This window comes from Mus caroli, chromosome 7 (assembly GCF_900094665.2).
Source record: "Mus caroli chromosome 7, CAROLI_EIJ_v1.1, whole genome shotgun sequence".
NCBI lineage: Eukaryota > Metazoa > Chordata > Mammalia > Rodentia > Muridae > Mus > Mus caroli.
In genome coordinates this window covers 126,067,551-126,093,656 of record NC_034576.1, presented here as the reverse complement: position 1 = coordinate 126,093,656, position 26,106 = coordinate 126,067,551, and the positions used below count along the sequence as shown (strand labels likewise).

The window sequence follows — 26,106 nt, the reverse complement described above, 5'->3', positions numbered from 1 at the left end:
AATGGCCTGGCTTACAAATCCCCAAATGGCTCCTTTTCCAACTTCATACAGTACATTCTTCCCTCTTCTGCACAGATCCAGCACAATGTGCTCTTAGTTTTCCCAACATATAATCTACATCTCAACTGTGATGTCTTCCCACATGTGTGGCTTCTATACACACACACACTCACACACTCACACACACTCATCCTTAAGATCTCATTTGGCATGCCACTTATTCAGCAGACTCTTCCCAAGTCTTCCTTTCTGGAAACACCCTCATAAACACACCCCAACGATGCTGCTACCATGATATTTAAGTCCTGTCCCTGTTAGCCAGTTGTACTCTTTGTCATACTCTCTCTCGGCTCTGGGTCCATGACTTCTGAGTACTCACTGTGCTTGTCATTTCAGCTTCGTTTCACATCGTTGATTATTTCTTCCCATACTAGAAGACTCCAAGAGCAAGCACCCATTGATTACTTACCCATTGATCTCTCTCCAGCACCAAGCACAGTGCCTGGCACAATTGGGAACAATCACAAAGATGGAGAAGTAGATGCCAGAGTCATTCTAGGACACATGAAGATCAAAACCTGGTCTCAAATAGGTTAAATAGAAGGTCGTTTGGGGTGCACAGTCTTCAGGGTATTTTGTTTATAATCTTGGGCAAAGTAGTTGCAATTAATTCTTTTGTCTGAAACGTACCCCCCCCCAGAAATGCACACATCTAATGTAAATGTACTTTGATCACATTCTCTTTCTTATTCTCTCTTGTCCCCTTTCCCTCCCCATGGAACTCCTTCTCCTCACTACCTCCGTCCTCCTTACCATTTGATGTCTGTTGTTGTCTGTGTCCCACTGCATTTAATTAGGGATGCCTGCATAAACACAGATGACTTACTCAGGCAAGGACAACTTACCAGTGGCTACACCACTGAGTCACATAACTCTACTCTCCCAGCAATAATCAATGGCTAAAACTCCTGGGAGAGACGTGGGCTTAGATTTATCATCCTACCGGTACCCACGGCTTCTATGAGTTCATGGTATAATACCCACATCATGTCTAGAAAACAACTTTATATAGCACTCCTTCTCATCTTTTAGCCTCACATTCTTTCCACTATGCCCTTTTCTGTAATGTCCCTGAGTCTCGGACAACAAGACCCAACACTCACTGATTCTCATTCATTTGATGAGCTGTGAGTCTCTGTGTTAGCTCTCAGCCACTGCAAACAGAAGCCCCTCTGATCAATGCTGCAAGCAGCAATAATCTATGGGTATGAACATTTGTATTGTGATAGCAGTTTGACATTATATCCACACAGCAAAACAACAGTAATAAAGGCCTCCAAATCATCTTGCCATGGCTAGCTTGCCCACTACAACTTAGATAATAAGACCCTGTTGTTGAGGACACCACAAGCTTGGTTTACCAGACAGAAAGTTAGTGGAAATGGAGCTTAAAGTTTCCTCCCCATGAGTAACTTTTATGTCCCTAAAAGGTACTGTGCAGGCTCCTGGGGTAGAAAATCAACAGTCTTACAGAGTTATGAACCAAACTGCCAGGAAAGCTATGCCTGCTGGGGAAACAGTGGCATGCCTGTTATAGGGGTAACCAAATTCTGACTGATATTTGGGCCAGTACCACAGGGAAAATTCATGTCTAATTCTGTAAACTTGGTAAAAACCCCATGGTTGGAGGGAAGAAGTCACAGTCCCTCAGAGGAACCTACCATTGTTAATTTGCTATCTGGACACAGTCCCCTTGTTCTATACCTGTTGGTTCATCTATACAATATAGATAACGACAAATGATTTCTAGACAGCTTCATACAATGAGCTGCTAAAGCCTCAGCACAGTGTCTGGAACATAAAAGGCAGAGGCATCTTCTCCAATTATACTTAGCAAAGAGCAACTGAAAACCCAAAATAATATGGCTTAAAGAAAACAGAAATGTCTTCGTCTCTTATCCAAAGGGCTCCCACTGGGCTCTTTCTATCCTGCTGCCCTACAGTTTTCAATATGTGGCTTTCTCTGTACGATGCCTCCAGACAGTTCAAGGTCTAACCATCACATTCTCATTTCCACCAACAGCAAAGGGAAACACATCCTTTTAAGGCCAAGAAATTACACACACCATCTATTGTTAAATCCCATTTGTCCAAACTCAACCTCATTAACCACATCAAGCAGATGGGAGACTAGGAAATGCAGTTGTTATTCTATAGTCTTATGTGTTCAACCAACATTGAAAAGACAAATAGCAGCTTCGATCACAGCAAGGCACAAAAGGAGCATCCTTCCATGGAAACAAGCACTCTTGTCAGAGAGTAGCTCCATAACAGAATATACAGGCAATGGAGACCACCCACAGGAACTCATCTAAGTGAACCTCCAGGTACATAAATGAGACTGTTGGATTTGAAAGCTATCATAACCATCGTACCAAATGAACCCCCATCATCTACAGAACTCAGCTTCCATAGCACAACAACTCCTGAAATGCTGCTCAGCTCCAGTTTTCTCATGTCATCCCTGTCTTCAGGGTTTATGCTAGAAAAACAGCCTTCAGAGGTCTGGCCTATGGTTGTTCACACACACACACACACACACACACACACACACACACACACACACATCACATACACACATCTCTGCTCTCTGATCAGTGCTAATCTGGACTTCTCAGAAAACTGCAGGGCAGTGTTGTACTGCAGAGACCCTCCACATGGTAGACAGGGTCATGGTCCATGAGCTTTGCCATCTGCCACAAACCACCACCCCAGAAAACTAATCTTGTTCTAGAGCTAACAACATCCCGTTTCTTTGCTTAAACACACATGGGGGAAGTTGTATAAGAAAAGGAGTCCTTGGCCTCCCCACAAATCCTCAACTTTATAGAGAAACAGATTCTTCCACAGTTCAAAGCAGAAAGGAAGTATTTACTCTGTCCTCCTTTCATGCAGAAGAGAAAGGAGCGCAGAGTGTTATTTCGATAATAGAAACTAACCTCTAAATAAGAGCTTCCAAGAGCAATACACACACTCAAACCACATATTTCCTTTCATCTCATGGTAATCGTACAAGGAGTCCGCAATCCTTATTATTAAAAGCTTTTACCAAGGGCCAGCAGGTGCCTGGGGCACAAAAGGAGCCCATTTTTCCTAAATCTATATCATTTCTTGGTGATAACATGAAGGTCTCTTTCAGGAACTTAAAAGCAAGCATGTACCCTGACAACTTTTAACAGGGATCAGAAAAATTGAAATGCATGCTTCTTCCGTTTTTCTCCCTGACAAGTGGGCTTCAGGGGACACAGAAATCTCTGCAGCTTTCTTTGTAAGTACCTTCAAGAGTTGGAGACCATAGAGCTACCCATCGAGAAAGGTGTGGTCAAATTAACCATAACAACCCTTTGGTTTAGAGGTATTATCCAACAGTGAACTAGCTCTCCCCATGCAGAGTCAAAGAAACAGTCCATGGTCTAATGACAGGCATACAGTACACACAATATAGGCGAGCAAAGCCAAGGACCAATGAAAGTTAAACAGACCAACAGGAGACCTGAAGGCATGGCTGTTGATGCCTTTGACTCAAGAATTTCCCATCACTTGCAACTGTGAGCAAGCCACTCAACACTGTGAAACTCTAATTTCCAAGTTCCTGTAAAATAGGGTAATAATATGATGAGAGAGATAGCTTGGGCATCTGGGCATCTGCCAGTGGCTGGCATCAGCAGCAGTGTTCAAGGCCTGTAGCTTCTCTCCAGTGTTATCTGGTTCTGCCACTGCCATCTCCCTAGAATAACCACTCAACAGTAAGGAAACACGGTTGTCGCAGTCAGCTGTGACTCTATGCCAGGAAATGAGGCTCGCAGTGCTAGACGCGGGATGTCAGCCACAGAGGAGATGTCTTTATCATTGTGCTAATTAGCTAATTACATGAATTATGTAAAGCAATAGATTCTCATTTTCATACATGTAGATGACCTACCATGGTCATATTCTTTCCCTACTACTCTTTCTTACCCGTTTCCCCACATCCCTAATAATACTCTCTCTACTTTCATATCCTCTTTTTCATATTTTTACATTTGAGGAGGAATGTGCAATGATTGTTTTTGCAAGTCAATGACCTTTTATTCCGTACATTTCCCTGCAAAATGATAACAGTACCATTCTTCTTCATGGCTAATGCGCCACTGTTTATATATACCACATTTTCTTTATCCACTCACCTGCTGATGGACAGCTAGGCTGATTCTGTAATTGTGAATAGTGCTGCAGTCAACAGGGATGTGCAGCTGTCTAGTTCTGACTTTTATCTGAGCACACGTGCATGTGCTCACGCATGGACACACACTCAGACACAACAGGGGGAGGGGAGAGGGAAGAGTAGTATAAATGTCATAAATCATATGACAGCTCTACTTCGGGATTTTGAAAAGACCTTTATACCAGTTCGACCCAGTGACTACACTAATTGTCATCCCTACCAAGAGTATAAAGGGCCTTTGCCAGCCACCCCAACACATGCTTGGTTTTGTATTTATGGTGACAGTTGTTCTGCTTCTTAGTGATAGCCTTCTAACTACGGTCAAATGACATCTCAGTGCAGTAGTCCATCTTCACCTGCCTCACAGCTAAAGATGTTGATTGATTTCCATGCATTTATTGGTCATTTGTTCTATTCTTTGGAAAGCACTCTGTTCATTTTCCCATTTGTTGATCTATTTGTCCTCTGAGGGGAGGGATTAATCCTTTGCATTCTTTAATATATATATATATATATATATATATATATATGTCCAAAGAGCTTTGTCTACATATGAGCATGGAGGGGTTGTGCCACCTTGTCCTGGTAGGTCAGGAGGAGTAGGGATAGCAGAGACTCAAAGGAGACCAAGACTGGAACCTCCTGTTCCTCGTTTAGCTTGATTCTGCCTCTGTGTCACTTGAAATCCAAACAGTAGAGCCCACCCCAAACCTCAGAATGTGGCTGCATGTGGAGACAGTCTTTAAAGGCACAATTGGGTTAATATGAAAGCAAATGGGGGGCTCTTACCTGATCTGACTAGTGTGCTTCTAAGAAGAGGGAATTAGGTACAGGGAGCCCCACTCAAACACTAAAATGAGGCTTAATCCCATATAGGAGCAACACCTAATATGCCTGTTAGAAAGAGGATTAGTAAGAAAGGAGGGGAAAGAACTCTCAACTCCCCATGCGGCCTGTCCAAGAGGAGGAGATACGGGCATGCAAGCAATGCCCAGGTCCCTGACACTGAGACATTTTACTGTCAGTTAACCAATAAACACTCTGGTGTGCTGAGAGGGATACACACAGGAAGAGGAGAGCAGGACACAGGCACACGCAGAAACACAACCACACAAAGGCACAGGGAGTTTGGGGGTGGAGTAGAAAGTAACCCCATGGACACCTTGATCCTGGATGTTCAGGTTCCAGAATTGTGAGAAATAAATGTCTCTGTTCAAGTCACCCTGCCCCTGTGGTATTTGTTTAGGACAAGCCCCAGCAAGCTAAAATGCTCTGTGGGTGAGACTATTCTTATATTGAAGTATTTTCCATTTCTTAGATGCAAATCTACCCCAAATCCACCTGTCTTTCCCCTGTGGCCGCCAAGGGAGTGAGTCTATTCTCCCTGGAGAGGCCTCATGCCCTTCTCATTATCTAAGTTTTTGCTGTTGTCTTTGGTGCTGTCTTATGCCGCTCCATTTGTTTTATTCTTTGCTACAACTTATCTCTATAAGCTACATGGGTATGGGCTCAAATTTTGTAAGGATTCCCAAATATAAAACTACATTGTCTATATCTCCCCCTTTTACTGGGTAGTGATTAAAACCCCTTATGTTTATATACATAGGAAGTGTTGAAATTATGTCATAGGAGCACATTTTAGACAGAGGAAGACACTCACATTGCACTCTAAGTTGAAGATGGGAAGTTACTTTTAAAATTCACCAGTTTGAAAGAGATCATGCATACACACTTTGCAAGGACTAAATCTGTGGAAGAATATCCACTACCGTATTAGCGATGGCCATTGTATTCAGTTTGACCAGTTGTCTTCACTATGCACATAATACATACGACCTAAACAGCAAACATTTAGAACTTACTTCATTCTACGTATCTCCCAAAACTGGGCAGAGACGAAAACAGGACACAGTGTCTACAAAGGTACAGAATCCATGGGGAGATTCCTGGACTGATTGGATTCAGGGCTCAGTAGAGTTACTTGTATCTGTATTTCCTGGTACTGGGATCAGAACCCCATGCCCCTCACAGAAATTTTCCATACCTAGTGGTCTAACTCTCAAGCTACACCCTACCCACTGAGTAAGTTGTTCAACTTTTAATTCTGATTTAGTTTTCCACAGAGCTTCATAACAAGGGCAAGATTTATCACTAAAGGCAGCCCACACATCATTCATGCAAACACATTTTCCAGGATCTGAGGAGATGGCTCAGTGGGTAAAGTGCCTGCTGCTCAAGCATGAGGCTCTCAGGTCAGATGCTAAGCATCCCTGGAAAGATCTGGGCATGGCAGCACACCTGCAAACCCAATGCTGACAGGGTGGAGACAGGCAAAACCCATAAGGTCACTGGCCAGCCTGTCTAGACAGAATGGTGAATCCATTGTGAATATCTCTCAAAAACTCAGGAAAGCAAAAGAGGTGACACCAACAGTAACCTCGAGCCTCCATAACATGCCCTCAGAGGTGTACACACACAAACACACACACAGACACACACACACACACTCACACTCACATACTCATTCATATACACACTTCCCCTAATCACAGATAACTTTTCCAAAGACAATCGTCAAAGGATAGACATTTCTGTGGACTAAGAATAGGACAGAAATGCTACTATATCAAAGAGTAAACTCCTGGATGATGCTGTCACCAGGCCCTCCCTCCAGAGCCACCACGAGGCCTGCAGAGGCAGCAGGGTCAAGGCACACCCACACAAGGTGACCCCAAGAGTTGTTTTCCACCATGCACACTGCCTTGAAAGTGCTTGAGCAACAGGGGGGCTTTTAAAGAACATTCATCCCTGGAGAATTATCATCCTTCAGCTGCCCCACACGGGAAAGGGGCTGCTGAGTCTACAAGTCTCTGAAATTAGCGGCATACAGCCAGGTTCAGAAAATCAACCTCTCTCTCTCTCTCTCTCTCTCTCTCTCTCTCTCTCTCTCTCTCTCTCTCTNTGTGTGTGTGTGTGTGTGTGTGCGCGTGTGCGTGTGCGTGTGCGTGTGCGTGTGTGTGTGTGTGTGTGTGTGTATGCCTCTCAGTCTCTCTCTCTGTCTCTTCCTGTGTCTCACTCTGAAGTCCTTGCAAATGCTGAGACTTTTAAACCAACCACAGTAGGAAGACAGTCTCCATTCTTCCACAGTAAAGAATCTGTGCTCTGACTTCTCCAGGAGCCCAGACATGAGCACCCTGGAATCTATTCACAAAGACAGAGCTATGTTGGATTTGGCTGTGGAAAGGGACTCTGAGGAAATGCCCCACCTGTCAAGCACAGCCTTCGAACAGCACTTCCTCAGCATTGTTTCTTCCCAGTCAGTAGCCTCTTGCTGTGATGAAGGTTTGCAAATACTGACAAGCTCATGTTCCCACCCAGGCTGCACCAGTAGTAACCAGGGTATATTTGGTAATAATTCCTTCCTCTCTATGCTCACTTTCCCTTTAAAATGCAAAATCTGTCATCATTAGAGGATGCTGGGAAGATTAACCAATGTTAAAAGAGACTGGGAGAAATGTTTGTCATGTAAGTATGAAGAACTGAGCTGGGATCCCCAGAACCCACATTAATCCAGACATGGTGGCTCATATCTGTAATCCCAGTCCATCTGTGGGACAAAGGGACATGAAGATAGAAGACTCCTTGGAAGCTCCCTGGTCACCTAGCCTCGTGTATGAGATAACTAAAAAGAAACCTTGACTGAAGCTAAAGGCAATGACCAACATCTGAGGCGGTCCTGACCTCAGCATGCAACAATGGCATACACACACACTCAACTCACACTTCTTAAACACATGCACACATCTTACACACACAAACATACACACATACCCTCACACATCTTAAGCATGCACACACACATACACACATTCCCACACATATCTTAAACACACACACACAACACATCCCTGTGGGTTTTGTTTTGTTTCAGTCTCCTGAAAAATTATGGAAGCTAACTATTGTTGCTAAGAATGTGCCAAAGTGCAGCTGCTATAAAGGAAAAAAATAAATCACTCAAGTGAAGTTCTTATCTGTCTTTAAATTTCACCTTTCTTTGAAATAAGAGAACCTTTTACAGTTCTTCAGAATCTGAAAACAAGTCACAGGAAATTGGTAGATGAACATTTTCTGACAGCAAGGGGCAAGAGAAGTAGTTTTGTTGCCACTCCTAATTCCTCCATCTTGAAGGAAATGAGGGGAAGCCTCTCTCATGTCCTCATCATGGTGATGGGGCTCAAGCTAAAGAAAGGGTGGGAGTCAGACAGCAAAGGAGCAGATAAGACCTGGAGCTGCCAAGAAGTCCAAAGACAGGCAGGCTGAAGCATGTTCCAGTAGGAGGCTGCTTGCCCAGGATGGACAAAACCACCAGTTCTATCTCCAGTACCATGAAAGGAGAGGGAAGGAAAAATGGGAAGAAGGGTGGGAAGCAGGAAAAGGATAGGAAGAAGGATGGGGAGGGAGAGGAAGGATGGGGAGGAGGTGCAGGGAGAAGAAGGGAGGAACAAGAGAGGGACATGAGAGTAAGGAAAGAGAGGAAGTTAATGAGAGAGGTAGGAGAAACAAGAGGAGGGAGAGAAAGGGAAAGGGAGAGAGAAAGAGAGACAGAGAGACACAGACAGAGAGACAGAGACACAGAGAAATACAGAGTCCTAATGTCTCTTCAGAAAGATCCTTAGAGATCTTAGAGACTGTAAGACTATCACACTCTGGCACACTAAAGATGGTAGCATTGCTGCTGGATAAGAAAATGCCACACACTCACAAGATGCATCTGTTTAAACAAAACACCAAGACACTAGATTTGACAAGGTTGATTCCCTTTGCCTCAAAACAGGGGCTTATTGTCATTAAAAAGTCTCACAAAATCATAGAAAACTAAATCCCACTTAATTCTTTATTGTGAGCCTTACCTTAAGTGAAGAAGATAAAACAGCAGAGCCAAGGCTGTTCTAAAATTCTGGGCTATCTGGTTGTTATATTAAGGCTGATCAAACGCCAAGACATTTGTTTCTTCCTCTCTACTGGAGGAGATCCTGGGCAGGAAGATTTAATGTAGTGAATGATTTACTTGGTATTTGAAGAATTCTCTTGCAAGATATACAGCCCCTTTAATTTTTCCCAGGCAGTTCTAGGAGTTTCTACAGAAGTGACAAAAAATGGAAGATATTCTAAATAAACAACCAGTGACTTCTAGAGGTGGGTTCTTTCAACTTTCCCCCAGGGCTTAACACCTTAAATACAAAGACTGTACCAGTCTCTCCTTTCTCAATTTCCCACCCTCTTTCTCCCAACCTGCCCTTCTTCCTAGCAGAGCAACAGAAGAGTTTTTGAGAGTCTGTTGGAATTCACTTCTGGATAAAGGCAGAACAGAGAATCCGACCCCGGCCTCCGTCTGCACACAGCCAGCAAAACCCACAGTGCTTCTGATTTACTCAGTTGTGTTTCAGTGGAAGACTGCATTTCCACAGAAGTCTAGAAGCAGACATCTGTCGTGTTGGCATCCATATACATTCCACCCCTTCTGAGAACTGTATCCTGGTTTTGCTCTAGGAAAAATCCCTGCATCCCAGCACTGTGTGCCCGGAAAACTCCTAACCTCCACCCTCTGCTCCTCAGAGGCAGCAAGCTTTGGGGAGAGATTGGAGTCTCTATTGCCTACAATTTAGGAAAAGGAATCAGGTGATTGCTCTCTTCATAGCCACAATGCAGAAAGTTTTATGAATATAGCCAATCGCCTCGGCAGCAGAATCTAAAAATTAAAATCTGGTGGCATCATTAAGCCAAGATTAAGCCACACCTTGAAAACTAAAGATCCCTGGGAAGACCTGGGGGTGGGGTGTGGTAAGGGGCTGAATGTACTCAAAATATATTGAATAGATGCACATATGAAATTCTCAAGAATAAAAGTATTATATTAATTGTTTAAAGATCCCCATCCCCCTACCTGGGACATCTTAGATACAGGAGCTATTTATTAAATTCCTTTGGATTTATGCTTAGTTCAGATTTTACCTGGAATGATGAATGCTATAAAGCAAATGAATCCTGTCCGCTCAAGTCCTAAGCCTAAGGTGAATTCACAGTCACTAGAATGGTTTTCTTTAAAGGCACACTACCAGACAGTGACTGGAGGTTTCCAATGGGCTGTGACTTAGGGAAATCTCTATTTGGTGACAGAGATATGGAGAAAGAGGAAAGTCCACTCCCAAAGAAAGCAAGAGCCTTCAATGGGACAATCTAGGAGTGAATGACAGTCAGCCTGCAGAGAGCTGCTCACTGTTGTCTTAATAAGGAACTCAGTGACTCTGGTGAGGTCATGGGGCTCACTGGCTAAAATGATTGTGTACTTTTCAGGGATTCTAAGTGGATGGCACCCATTCAATATCTGGTATAGCACTATAACATTTTCTAATATTAATCACCTTAACTTATATTTAGGCTAGCACAGGGTGCTCATTGCTGTCCACTGAGAATCAGGAGAACACTAATATCAGAGGGTGTGTTTCCTGACCATATTCTTTCTTTATCTGAGCACAAATGTAACAATCTGGTTCAGAAGAAAGCCAGGAGGGACACTCAACTGTGAGTTTATTCTAAACAGGATTCTACACATCTGTCTCAATACCTGCTGATTGTTTCCTTAATGTGAACCTTTTAAAATGCCTCTCAATTTATGACTTAGGGTCAACAGATGTAGGGGTAAAAACAGGCAGGAGGATGAAGGCAGTACATCTTACAACCACCACCTGGTGGCAGTGTATTTAATTAGCAGGGATAGCTTGAGAGGAACATAAATAAATGGCTTTTAGCTTTGCCCCAGTAATGATAAAGTCATTTTGTGAATCTATATTAGAATCAAAAAATTCCCAGGACAAGGGGATTAAAACTGGGAAAATGAACACAACAAAAACTTGGAGTGTGGAGAGATTAACTACAGACTACAGTGATTCAGTTAACAGCAATGTGACACTTCACACGGGTGAAGCTCCTAGCACTAGCAATGCTAGCTAAGTCCATGTCTATGTGACCAAGCCACATGGAGGATGAGATGGTTAATCAAAGACACGAGTGAAGGAAAGATGGCAGACACACCATTGACTGATGAAAAGAATTTCAGGTAGAGGGAGCAACAAGGGTAAAGGCCCTGGGTAGGTCACATTTAGATTCTCAGGCTAGCGCAGTATAAACAGGAGCAAAGAGAAGAGATGAATGAACGTGACTGCAGAGAAAAGGCCCATCAGTCTTTTAGGGCTTTGCAGGTCCCAGCCAGGCTTGGAACTTCTACATGGACTTTTCTGGAAATTAAAGGGAAGGAAGAGGTGTGGTATGCTTTATACTCTAAAACAGTCATTTACCATGGTTGATGAATAAAATCAGATGGCAGAAAGGCAAGTAGACAAGGGATAAGGGTCACACCAAGGCAAAAGGTGTCAGATAGACAGACAAATAATGTACATACATACATATATACATATGTAGATACACAGGTACATAGATACATGGCTGATAGATATATGAGAACATATACATACATGTGTGCATATATATATATATGTCTTATATAAATACACACAATATATTTGCCTATGTACAATTAAATACACATGTATGCTTACCAAACACATGGATTTCATTATACCATGTTTACAAATATTTAAGAAACTTAGTTTTCTTCTTCTGAAAATCATTTTGTGAAAATTTATACAACTACTTAGTTTTCATTTACCAACAAAGTGTGGTTGGCACAGAGGAGGCACAAATCTGAAAGGGAAAGACGATGCTCAGTAGGTGGGTAGACACACCTCTTAGGAAACATATCTGCAAGATCTGTGTTGATGGTGGAAGTTCAGAGGGCACGGGATCCTTGATATAAAAATATATTGATTAGATAAATGCTACATGTTCTCTTAACTGTCCTGTGATTTCTACTGGATACTGATACACACAGACACACAGACACATGACACAGACACACACACACACAGACACACACACAAATATACACACATACACACAGACCCACACACAGACACACACACATAAAACAGATACACACACAGACACACACACACAAATGCACACATGCATGCATGAGCATGCATGCTTAATTTATTTCTCCTTCCAACTTGGCAGAAGGGAATTAAAAGAGATATGGCAGGCTGTGGCGTAGCACACTGATGTCACACACAAGTTCTTTGACTTGACCCCTAGTACAGAGAGAGCAATAGAGATGTTGAAGACAAGGGAGCAAGAGATGGGGAGAAGGAGAGAGAAAGAGGGAGAAAGACTACAATCATAAGCCTGTGCAAGCTCCTGTAGAGACATCTGGCTGCACCTATACTCATTTGCCCCTCCTTAGGCACAGAAACCTTCAAATGCCTTCCCTGACTCTTTTGCAGCTAGGTGAAGCCTTGAACTGAATTCTTGACATTAGAATGAGGCCTGAAGTTATGGGTGTAATCTTTGTGCAAAAATAAATTGATCCCCTTCCTTTCTGAGGGTGAAGTGTGGAGAGAGTGAAGTCCCAGGAAAGAAAGGAAAACCTCGATTAGATGTAATTTGGGACTTCATGGTAACATGTGACAAAGTCTGGAGCCATTTTTTTATCTGCCTTGACTGAAGGGGAAGTGCTACTGGCATACAGTGAGTAAAGCCAGAAAAGTTGGTAAGTGTACAAGACAGGCCTCCACAACAGTCTTTGGGCCCATCTCAAACGTCATCAGTACCAGGGCTGAAAGACTTCATTCTAAGGCAGTAGTTTTTAACCTCCCTAATGCTGCACCCTTTTAATACAGTTTCCCATGCTGTGGTGACCCCCAACAATAATATTATTCTCATTGCTACTTAACTGTAATTTTGCTACTGCTGTGAATGTTCTGTATTTTCTGACGGACTTTAGGGGTCACCATCCACAGATTGAGAACTACTGCTGTAAACCGCTAGTTCCCAGTTCAAATCCTGCTCCCAGTCAGCAGCAGCACATCTCCCTGAGATGCAAACTTCTGCATCAGGAAGGTAGGGCTGGGCTACAGATTCTGCATATCTAACAAGCTGCCTTGGGGATGGTGGAGCAACAAGAAGAAAGGGATGTGGACCCAAGTGATGTTGAGGTGCACATACACCTGAGGCCTCCGCCTACACTGGCTGGTGTGTGAATGAGTTGGTATTCAAACTTGTGCACCTGTCCCCTTGAGCTTCATTTCAGACTTGGGTTTCTGGATGGCTGGCGCTTGTGCACCTATGCTTTCTGAAGAACAATGTTCACTACCTAACAAGAGACAGAAACCCCTAGCTTCTATCAGCCACTCTTACTTTTACATTCTGGAAATATTGTGTGTTCATACACTGTCCCACTCCATCTGTTTGGGAAGAGAACCAGAAGGCCCTGAAGATGACTTTTTTTTTTTCTAGAAAAGAAGAAAAACCAGAGGGAGAGAGAAAGAAAGAATCAAAGTGTCTTGGCGACTGCTAGGCACACCTGAACAAAGTGTACTCATCTCCTATGGTTACTATAATAAATATTCGAAAGGTTAGAGGCTTAATACCATGTAAATATATCTTACTGTTCCTGTGGCCAAAGTCTAAGATGGATTTCAACAGAAGTGTCACTGTGCTGCCTTCCTTCTGAAGATGCTAAAATTCTACTTCCTTGTGTTTTCTTTGATTCTGGATGCTGCAAAAACTCCTTGGCCCATAGCCCTTCCCTCTGTCTTCAAAGCCATGCATAGTTGACCGGATTCCTCACACGTTCTGTGACTCTGGTTCTCTCACCACCTCCCCTTCCATTTATGAGGCTTCTTGTAATTAATTGGGTTCATCCAAAAGATATGGGCCAATCTGTCATTCCGTTAGCTAGTTAGCACATGATCTTATTTCCATGTGAAACCTAATTGTCCTTTGCCATGAAATCGGATGTATCTTGTGAGTTAGGATAAAGATATTTCAAGTAACTATTACTCTGCCTACCACAAAGGATTAAAAAGCGGGATGGATGAGCAACTAGAAGGTGATATATGAATATACCAGCTTGGGAATTATAGCCAAGGTGTGCGCGGGGAGAGAAGAAGGGGGAAGATGATGGGCCAACTGAGAACCAAATAAGAGAATCTGCTGGTCACTTCTAGAGTTGATTAACTGCAGGGTAGTCTGACAAAGCAAGCATGCCCCATTACTCTTTATGTTGTTTCAGGATTTAAAAGAAAGCTCCAGTGTTCATAAGTCAGGGGAGAGAGTTATGCAGATTAAGGCTGCCCTAGAGTTCTCTGGAACCTTCTGCAGTCTGCACTCAGGACATTTGATATCCATGCTGTATAATAGTTTCTGTAAATTAAACTTCTTAATCTAACTTTATGATAAGAGGAATCGTCCTGTATTTCAGGCATTCCCTGGAGTGCAACATCCCAGAAAACCAATTACCTGGAGGAATTCAGGAAACGTGCGTAGATTAACAACAACGCACACGTGTAGACAGATGAGGCAGCTTCCTGCTTAGAACCCTTGTTCCCCTCCTGCAACATGCCTGTGGATTTAGAAGAGGTTGCTAGTCCCATTTTAAAGATGTGAAATACAAGATTCAAAAGTTAAGTTACTATTCTGCATATAAGGGAGACATATGTGGAACTCTGGTTCAAAACTGTAACTTCTAATTTCAGGTCCACCTCTTAAAAAGTTCTTTTTTTTTTCTTTTTTTATGTACTTCTCTTTGTGTGTGTGTGTGTGTGTGTGTGTGTGTGTGTGTGTGTGTGTGTGTGTGTGTGTGAAAATCCATATATGTAAGCATGTGCAAGTATATGTCAAGGTATACTCGTGGTGTTTGGTCTAGCCTCTCACCTTGTTTGAGAGTGTGTTTACTTTGTGTTCCTGTGGATGCCAGACAAGCTGGGCTGTGAGCTTCCGGGGATTCTCCTGCCTCTGCCTCCATTTCTTCAAGCGAACCCTGGGTTTGTAGACAGTCACTTTATATGTCTGCCTTTCCCTTGGCTTCTGGGGATTCAAAGTCGGGTTTTTACACTTGCATGGCAAGCATCCTAAGCATCGAGACATCTCCCCAGCCCCAGGTTCAGATTCTTCATCAAAATACCAAGTGACTCTATAATCCAAGGTGCCCTGGGATAGGATAGTGCCAGGATTAAACTCAAATATTTCCTCAGCTCCAGCAACTCTCAAGATTCTCACCTCCAACAGAAGCTTTAATATGGAATCAAATGAAAGAAGATTCGCCTGAACAATGATTATCACAAACCAAACACAAGGCCCTTTTGCAACTGATTATTAAATGGGAACTAATGTGGAAATAGTGAGCCCTGAACTGAGGACTTCTCGGGCTCAGTCTGGGTACGAGGATTATGTGTGTGTTCCAGCACACTTAGTGGCAATGATATTTTGACGATGGGATAGAGATGCTAAACCCCAAAGACGCTTGGAATAAAATGATCTATGAGTAAGAACCAAGGCTGTTCTCCTAGAACACCACTATATCCACAGAGGCCAGGAAACAAGAGTCATTTAACAAACACCTGGCTCCTGACAGCCTGCTTTATGTCCTTGGGAGCCCTGTTTACCCTCCCAGTGTCACCCTCTATCTATAAAAGAGGAGTAGGAGTACACCCACCTGTGAGGCTCGATGAGTGGGAGCCTAACACGCATCCTAAGTTACCCCCCTTGCACCCAAAGTTGTCTTGTGGAATTAGCATGTGAAAGCATTTACAACAATGTATAACCCAGGTTCCCAAGAAACAGGCATGCTCTTTGTTCTCTGAAGTCTGGAGTGACACAGAAGACTCTCCTTTGTCTAGTGGGTTTGTTGATTCTGTATTTTCCCTTAGCAAAGCGTCACCTTTCGGCTATTGTATTCGGGGGAACTGGTAAAGAATGAGATGGACAGGGTCCTTGTTTCTGTGCAGTTGACCATCCAATGAGTGGGTAAGTGGGGGTAACTCTGAGGAGTGACACAGCTTATGAGGAGAGTAGAGCAGCTGAGCAGGGCAGAGCATAGCAGGAAGACCTTTGTATAGATGGAAATGGTCTGTTAGAGGGGTCTAAACTTCAGCCAATACCTGAAGACCTGATAAGGGGACACCAGCAACCCAGAGATTGGGGACAGAGTCTTCCAGGAAGAGCAAATGAGACTGGAAAGATCCTACAGAGGGAGTTAGTGTGAACAGGTCCCAGAAAAGAAACTCTCTCTCCAATATCCACAACATATACCACAAGAATGGGCACATCTGTTAAATTTAACAATAAATTGCACTGTCAAGGACTGAACCACCCTTCCATTCTTAGAGTGAATCCTATTCAGTCAAGGTTTGTGTTCCTTTATCATAAAATCATTTTCATGTTCATGTCTCTAATTGGTGGCCATGTTTAAGCCCAGCAAATGGCACACAGTGGATATTACATGTTGAATAAATGAGTGAATGAGACATGCAACTAAACCTGACCTCAAACCCTTTAAGCCTCTTACCAAATAACATGCTAGATGACAGATCATGTGCCACCCCAGAGGGTTTTCCTGTTTCATGGGTATGGGATCTAACAACAACCCCCTAGACCCTTCTTCCTCTTCAAGCAAATTATGTCCTGTCATTTTGATAAGACTACCTCTGCTTCCATACCCCTACTACCATCTCAGGTCAAAGAAGTGTCTATATATCCTCCTGGCCTAGTGAGAGCACACCCAAGCCCTGCTTTAGGAGGGGTCACATGTCACAGTCTGGACAATGGCATCTCTAGGCACTCTCTACAGACACTCTTAAAAGCCATCCTTGAAACATGGGGGTGGGTGTTACTTACCACCTGGGATGAGGAATAAAATGGGATGAGATGCCCGCCTGAGAAGGAAGCGAGACAAACACAGCAGAGGAAGGAACACAGAAATCTACTGACACCCTTGGGGCTCTAGGCCGTTTTCCCAAAGCCCAACAGACATCCTAGCCATGGATGCCAATGAATCATCTTAGCTTTTAATTAGGTTCAACTTTTCTCACTCGAAACCACCAATATATATGCAGTGTGTGTGTGTATTCACTCACATGTATATACAGTAATACACATGTTACTTCATTCCCCTCTAAACTGTATATTCTTCCTTTTTTCTTCAAAAGGGTCTTACTACATAGTCCTGACTGGCCTAGAACTTATTATATAGACCAGGCTGGCCCCACATTCACTGTGTAGACCAGGCTGGCCCCACACTCACTGTATAGACCAGGCTGGCCCCACACTCACTGTGTAGACCAGGCTGGCCTCACATTCACAGAGATCTTCCCACCTCTGTCTCCTGAATGCTGGGACTAAAGGTATATGTCACCACACATAGCTAGTATATTCTTAAAATAAAAATAATTTGAAGAGTCAGGCAATCCTAACTAGTAAGTGCTTTGGGAGAAAAAAATGAATCAACCTTCTGCTTTTAATTAATGACAAGATCAGCATAAAGTCTCCAGTGGTGAATTATGATTTCAGACCAAAATTCCCAAGACAGTTGCAGAGTAGCTTGTTAAACCACAGAAACCAATGGGATCCAGAGCTGCCTTTGCTGGGGGTGGTGGTTCAACCCCTTCCAGAGCTAAGCATCCATTAGGAAAAAACCAAACCTTTCAAGCTCGGGAGCCTCCAAGCCAGCATCTCAACTCACCCAGCGTCTCAAGGCTTCTACAGGGACTCAATTTACAAGTAAAGCAGGCTTGGAAAGGCTTACAAAGATAAAAAATAAGCCACAGTCAGGGGGCTGGAGCACCTGAGTGATTTCACCAGAGCTCAAGCAGAAGAGTGACTGGGTGCCTTGGGTACTGTGGGGAAGATGAAGACACACCTACCTGCCTGGCAGCTTAGTGCTTCTGGGATATCCAGAGCAAATGGTCTGCTCTCCTGCCAAAGGCTCAGGAGAGTGACAACCCAGAGAACTGGGCCATTTCTCCTCCAGTTCCTCTGGGTGGGTGAGCATGACCAGATCGTCTCAGGAAATTAGACTCATCTCCCACTCAGAGCCAACAGGCCGACTTCTGGAACCCTCTGATTGTCCTCTGGATAACTACTTAAGAGCTGCTGGGGACTCGCAAGCTCTCTTTCAGATAGAATCTTGAAATAAAAGGCGGCATCCAATGAATGACAAATGAGCCTGGCTTTCTCCTTTGAGTCCTCCATGCTGCAGGGCAGAATAAAAGGAAGGCATTGAAGGAAAATGAAGAAGTCAGGTAAGGTACCTTATGTCGCCAACTCTACACAAGGCCTTTGAGATGTCCCTGTGGTTCATTGTCATATAGTGCTTTGGAAGTAAGCAACAGTGAGCCCATTCTATAGATGGAGAAGCTGAAGCTGCAAGATAGCTCTCAATTTACCCAAGGTCACACAGTGAGCATGCTGTGGATCCTGGCTCAGAGATGAAAGGGGCCTGCCTCACACCATATCCCTTCAGACTCCTACATCCATCCCTGTAAAGAGCCTGCTACATAAATGCATTCGAGGATCAAAGTGTCTCAGTCAGAAAATGGGCTTTATTAATATAAGCACGCTGGTAGCTGACATAACAAAGCAAAACCTTGAAGCCACTTTTCCTACCTCGTAGGTCTCCACCCTCCCTACTGGAATAGATCTTATAAACCCAAGTCATCTATGTGGTCAGATCAGGTATGGTCACTTCAGATCATTAAGTTAAGAATTCTCCTGCTGGGAATATATGGTTGGCCACTTGCCTACCTTGCATAAGTCCTGAATTCCATCCCCAGCTTTGAAAAACAAAAGAAAAAAAAAAGCAAGCAAGTTTCCTTTTCTGCCTTAGTGTTTGCATCAGAGCCCATTGGTGCTTACTGCCACATTCCAAGGAGGTATTTCCCCATAGCTGTTGCAAGAAGCTAGAAAAGGGAAAAACACTCACCCAAGTAGCACCTGCAAGCCACAGTTCTGGCCACTGCACAGTGCACCAGTTACTTTCCTAAATGAGTTTAACCCAGAGGTCGCAAACTGGTCGTAAGTTGGCTGCATCCAGTCCACAGATGGGTTTCATTTGCTCCACAGTATTGGCCTACATAGCATGCTTTAAGGAACTGAGATCTGTGGCCAGCACTAAAAACCAGAAGATTTTACATCAAAACCTGGCTTTCCATTTCTTCTTACAGAATAAAGATCTGATAACCCTTGCTTCCTGTGTGCATGGAACTGTAGCCAGAACAGGGCTGATGCTGCCCCTAGCTCAGGGGAAGTGAGCTCAAGAGCATCCTCTGCCAGCTCTCTACTTTCATTTATCTGACCCACAAGGGCCCCAGCATCACCCGAGTTTGTTTAAAATATGAAAGAGATGCAGGTTGCAAAGTCCTCCTTCTTGGACTTTTCCCAAAGCAATCCAAAGGAGACCAGCAAGGTGACATCATCACATCCATGATTAGAGGTGAAGGATCAGAAAAGCAAAAGGATTTTGGAAATGAGGAAGAGCAATACTCGGCCTCATTTGGACTTCTGCTCTAGGAGACTCACTTTGTGAATAACTGTCTCCACTTTTATTATTTCATTTATTCCACTGACAAGTCTATCGGGAAGAAATGTCTGTCGGACAAACTGAGCCTGAATGATGTCATCACCTGTGCACTGGAGGTCACTCAGCCAGGAGGTTGCACCGTCCTGTGAACTCAGTTTCCTCTAGATTGATGAATAAATGCTGCAGAGTCACACAGCTCGATTCCTCCTCAAGACCTTCGCACTTCCTCTTCCCTCTACTGGGTTCTGTGTCTCACCATTTCACTCTGTTTACATATTTCCCATCACGGAATCATCTCAAACTAACACACTTGCATGTATAAACATCTATGAGAGTGCACACACAGGGCACACACACACACATACACGTACACCAACATGTGCATGCTTACATTCGCACATCAATGCCTCAAAGTAACTTCTAAGACTCAGTAGCAACAATGGCATCTAGGGCATCTTAGAAATTCAGAAGCCCAGCACCTTGTCCCACCTTGGCCACCTCAAACCATCCACACACACTCACACACACACACACACACACACACACACACACACACACACACAAGACTTGCAGCATCACAATCCAAATGAACAAAGATCTCTGGGCATACTTAACATTTAAAAGCTCGACACTGCACAAGGGCCACCCAGTAGACCTACGAATCCCTCACAGATATCCGATTACATTCTCTAATAGCCACTCTTAAAGGGTAAAAAGGAGTGAAATTGGGGGTTGAGGCTGTAGTTCCATAGTGGAACACACACAAGAGACCATGGCTTTACTCCTAAAAGTGCTAGCAACAACAACAAAGCATGAAATTAATTTAATAACGTACATTATTAACCTCAGTATTAATGCTAGGGTCTCTATGTGCCATGAGTAGAAACTTCCTGTTGAGCAACTTCTCACTCTGTATATTTTATGTTTCTGATGTAGTCCAATCTGGCCACTTCAGCTGTACCAGTTATTTGCATGTGGTTAGTTGAGCTTTCCTTACTTCCTTCATCAAAGCAAAACGTTCACCACACACTGTTTGGTTTGCTTATTTGTTGTCTGTCCACCTTCTTACTACACTGACGTTTTCAGGAGGATGGGGCTCCATCCGCCTCATGCTTCATCTTATCCTCCATTCCTGGAACAGTACCAAGGGCACACTCAGCAGCCACTAAGCATTTCTCAAAGGTAAGGATTGGAAAGGCAGCTGCCTTTAGCATTAGTTAGTGGCAGTGTGGTGTAGGCAAAGAAACAAAGAAACAAAGGAACTGAACAAATGCAGGTTTGAATCTCAGCTCAGACAGCCACCAAACCAAGGACCCTGAGCCAGTCACTTACCTCCAGGAATAAAGAAATCGTGGTCATAAAACAGAACCGCTGCTGTTTAGTTCACAGCATAAACTCAATGCTGCAGTGAATAACACATCTATAGAGTGGCAGCCGGCACTATGGCTGGCATTCCATAAATACCGGCATCTCATGTCCTCAGTCCTCTCTCCAGACACCAGCTGAGAGTGCTGCTGCCAACCACTGGGGAACAAGAGCTGAGCATCCTGCAGCACACAGTGAGTTCTTGGGGTCACTCCACCCTCCCAGTAGAACATAAGAGCATAGACCATCACCTTAGAGCTAAGTGGCTTCTAAAGCAAGATGTCATGGTCACTATACATGCAAGTCACAGAAGAGGCAAGTGCTTCTGTCCCTCTGTCATTATGATGAGCTCTATTAGTGGCAGCCAGGGGTCTGCCCCCCAGGTTCCATCCCTTAGAAGGGTTCAGGTCTCTGCCAGGGTCACTGAATCATTCTTATGGAACTTGCTTATGGTTTTGCCCTTTTGGAGAAAGGTTCAGAAGGACAGAAGAAGAGGGCTTGATCCACAAGGCTTATTAACCATTGACTGTCTGGGTCAGTCCACCGCTGAGGCTAAGCATCTCTACAGCCTGAATACACACATCCTAATCCATTAGTCCAGTGCTGCCCTGAAAATCGAATGTACATCTTCTAATCTTCGAAGTGTTTTTACATTCCATTAGATCGACAGCATAGGTACAAAGGAAAACCTGGATTTAGGGACAACTGGAGTGATGCCACAGAAATGAACCTGCTAAAGCTGATTTGTTAGCTAGGAGGGAAGCCCAAGCCAGTCGCATTGACAGCAGCTCCAGTTTTGTCTCAGCTCTTCTTGCTCAAAGCACAAAATCCAGGACCGCTTGCAGAACCAGTGGACAACTGGGAGTACATTTAAAACGATAAATAAGTAAAGGGTAAATGGTTAAATACATAATGAAAATTTAAAACCTTTAATTAACCTGTGCTTCTTCAATGAAGCCACCAGATTGTAGACGGCAGACATGGCACGGGCAAGTTAAGATGCCACCATTTAGGGTGTAGAGTTGCTCTGGGAACCAAGACAAAGAGTTTCTACAACTGGTTTGAATCAAAGCCACTACTCAGATTTCTACATTAGGATCTATCTATCATCCCTTCTTCCTACATGGGAGAGAGGCTCAGGGCAAGCATGAAAAGACAAGACTAATGAAGTCTCACAAATGTCTTCAAAGCACAGCTGTCATCAGTGAGGCTGGGAAGCTCACCAGTGATCCCCAGGAGCTTCTAGGAGTCTTTCCATCAGCCATGTTTCAGTGGCTAATGGAACCTGTGTTGTTAGATGGTCACACACTCCCATGAGGCTTGCTCTTAAAGAGAGTCTCCACCTCACCTCCAATCAGCATCACTCAGTCTTGCATCTCTATATGGCAAGAGGATAAGGGCCAGGGATTGAGGACCAATAGATACCAAATGGTTCTCATACCTGGGCCCAAGCCGACCTTGCCCTAGGCATACCATTTGTGTTTAGCAGCTCTACTAAGGGCTAACAAATACTAAGCCACACATGCCACAAATGTTGGCTGGGATCAGGAGGCTGGGATTATCTCTACACCGCACACCTTCGGTAGCCATGACAGTGAAGTAGCTTATGTATCTCATCTTGGCATCACTGTAAAAGAACCTAAGAACTCTATCATCTCTTTCCTCTCATTTAGAAAACTCTCCAGGCCCCAGGATAGGGACTTCCTCATTCAAGCATTCCCATGAACTTTATTGGTCATCCAAATAAATCACTTCTTTCTGTAGCTCCACTGCAGCAAAGCCACTCAAAACACATGCTTCAAGATTTGATCTTTATTCCTCTCTTAAAGGGCATCTGACACTTCCCACAAGATGCACAGCTTTAAAATTAGAACCGGGATGGGGGATGCCTGCTTCCCCTCCGATGGCTAAAGCTACCCCATAGAAAAAAATCAGGACATTCCTGTAGCTCACCAGCAAACAGCTGAACCCTTCCCAGACATCTTCCCCTGTCTTTATTTTGCTGTTGTTGCATTAATCATCCTAACACCTTTTTAATTATAATCACAAACTGGAAGCCATGGCTTGTGATGTTATAAATAAGGATTTTTTCCAGTTAAATTAGGCACTTGCTGTTTTATGTTTTGATAGGAAGGGACTGTTTGAAGCCTCCTAAAATATCCCAATTAGTTCTTGCTGTTGAAACAGACAAGACATTAACAGACACACTCCCTGTCTCAGTGTGATGTGCTGGAATGTTTATGGCTCCGTGTACTCCTCAGCAGCTTTTAAGGCACAAGGCAATTTTTTCAAAAGTGGGAGAAAACAGTCACAACACACATGCTTATTACGTATTCCCAAAGTAATGGCCAAAACTTTTCCCAGGCTGTAATCTAAACCCAGGAAGCATGTCTCTTCCACAGGAAAGCAACCCTGTCACAGGGCAATTTTACCTATTGGCTCTGTGGAACTGATAGCATCGCTTCAGCGGACAAGGGCTCTGTTTCTGTTTGACAGTTGCAATTAATTATTGAAATGTGATCGAGATGGGGCCACCCGTCCAGATCTGTTATCCAGAAAGATATGAAGAGGGAGGGAAGAGGAGGGACAAGAGAGAAAGGGGCTTGCATTCTGAGCATGTGCACGCACCAATGTTGTTTTAATGTCGGGGCTGGCAAGAAAGACAGATAATCGCTATCTGACCTGCACTTAACTTTCTCCTGCTCCTTTCCTCCCTCGCAGCTCCAACACCTGATGGTGTCCTGTCAGAAAGAGGTATATAACTCCCGGCAGAAGTAACTCCAGACTGTCTCCAAGGATGCTCAAATTAGAAAGATCTCTGCACAGGGCACAGACATGCTTATAGCACCAACTGGTATCTAGACACCTAGGCTCCTGATACTAAATCAACCCAATGTTCATTCAGCCAAGAGGGACAGAAAGTTACAGAGGTAGGAAATAGCCTACCTTTACTCTAAAGCCAAAGCGCCTACACCGTCTTTTTTTTTTTTTTAAACTGTTCATTTTGCTCTGACCTTAAAACACTGAAGTTGAATTCCAGCCACACAAACGCTTTTGAGGGCGCTTTAGATTGATTCCTGGGGATCTCAAAGCTTGTCATCAATTTAGCTCTCCTGTCTCATTCCTCCGCTTGTTCTCAACTAGAAGCCAATGCCCTGTATCCGCCTGGATTGGGAAACACCCCACAGACAGGCGGGAGAGCTGGGGATTCCCAGATTTGAAGCCTGGTAGTTCTCCAAGGCACCTGCTCCTCCCCTTTCCCCGAAATAAAGTGATCTTTTAGCTGGAGTCCTGTCCTCTCATCTGTACCGGGACTCTGCTCAAACAGGCCAGGGCTCCCACTGCCCTCCACTGGATGCTCCGGCTATGGGCTCTCGGGACCCCTTATGCGTCCGGCACTCCGCAGCAGCCTCCTACCTGTACCATTCCAGCCCCTTCTCGTAGTTCCTGTCGAAGAAGTGCGGCTCTACGCCCACTGCCCTTACGTCCGGGTGGACTCGGATAGCCTCCAGCAGCGCTCGTGTCCCTCCTTTCTTGACCCCGATGATCAGTGCCTGGGGTAGCTTCTTTTCCCCATAATCAGGGGTGCTGGCGGGGCCCCGTTCTGCACTTCCGTTGGCCGCCCTCCGGCCTTCCAGCTCCTCGGCGGCGCCTGGCTCCTGCGCCCCGCGCCCCAACAGCGCGTCCTGCTCTGTGACCGCGTCTCCGGGGGCAGGCGGGCTCCTGGGCCAGGAGTCCCGAGCACCGCCGCCGCTCGCCAGTCCCCAGCCGTCGGCCGCGGGAGTCGTGAAGCGCTCGGGGGGCTCGGGCGGTGGCCCGCGGCTCGCGTTGTCCGGCGGCGGCGAGGAGGCGCCGGGGCGCACGCGGGGAGGCGGCAGCGAGGGAGACAGCAGGCTCGGCGGGGGCTCCGCGGCGGATCCCGGGGGCTCCTGCAGCGCCAGCGGGAACTGCAGCGAACCCGAGCCGCCCAGCAGGCTGTAGCACAGGTAGGTGACGGACAGGGACAGGGTGCACATGAAGAGCAGCTTGCGCGCCGGCGGCCCCTTAGTGGAGGCGCCGGGCAGCAGCGGCGGCGCGGCGAGCGGCGGCGGCGGCGGCGGAGGCGGAGGCGGTGCGGGCCACCGGGCCATCGCGGCTCCCGGCTCGCGGCGGCGACGGCCCCCGGCGCTGCCCGGACATGGTTTCAGCCGCCGCCCCCGCCGCCGCCGCCGCCGCCGCCCAGCCGCCCCGGCTGCATGGAGCGACGCCGCTGCGCCCCCGGCCCTGGCTGCCGTCCCGCTGCGCCGGGGACAAGCCCGGCCGCATGGCCCCCTCCCCTCGCGAGCCCCCGCCGCCCCCCTCAACCTCAGGCCAGGAGCCCGAGGGGGGCGCCTAGTCGCGGCGGCACCTGCTCCGTGCGCAGCGCCCCGCTCTCCCCGCGCTGCCGCTGCTACCGCTCCCGCAGCCCCGAGTTCCTTCCCTGCTGCTAACTTTCTGCCGGGAGAGAGGACCGGCGCCGAGGGGCGGAGGCGAGGGGGGCGGGCGCGCGCCCGCCGCCGCCCGGGGAAGGAGGGGTGCGCCTCGCGCGTGCCTGCGGAGGGGGTGCGCGAGAGCGGAGGCGTGCGCCAAGGCTGGGGCGCCCGGGAGAGCGGAGATCCTGGCCCCCGCCAGCCGCCGCCAAGCGCGCGCCGAGGACCCCGCCCCGCCCTAGCGCTGCGCTCCCACGGGAGTCGGAGGTGTCCGCGCTCGCCAGCGTTCGCTCCAGACTCTTGGAGGGAACTGTAACCCAGAGCTGGCCTGGGCCGTCCTGCGCTGGAGAAGCTGAGATCCTAGCAGTGACAAGTTCCCCCAGGTCTCCTCCGATGGGACTCTGAGAAAACTCAGCCCATTTCTGACTGTCTCTTCCCTAGCCTTCTCCTGCCTTGCTTTCTGATGCAGTTCTTTCCCCACCCCAACTTCCACCTCTCCAGCCGTATCTTTGAGGCTCCTGATGGGTGGAGCTTTGACACAGACCCCAAGGTTTCCC

General features: G+C 45.7%; 1 protein-coding gene across 1 annotated transcript in view; it reads right to left on the bottom strand.

Annotated features, from left to right (window-relative positions):
• Hs3st4 (heparan sulfate-glucosamine 3-sulfotransferase 4) overlaps window positions 1-25,231 on the bottom strand; it is a 404,876-nt gene extending 379,645 nt beyond the window's left edge. The window contains exon 1 of the mRNA XM_021168814.2: window positions 24,519-25,231. Coding sequence (XP_021024473.1) covers window positions 24,519-25,231 — 713 coding nt within the window. The remainder of the gene's footprint in view (window positions 1-24,518) is intronic.
• Window positions 25,232-26,106: the final 875 nt, after the last annotated feature.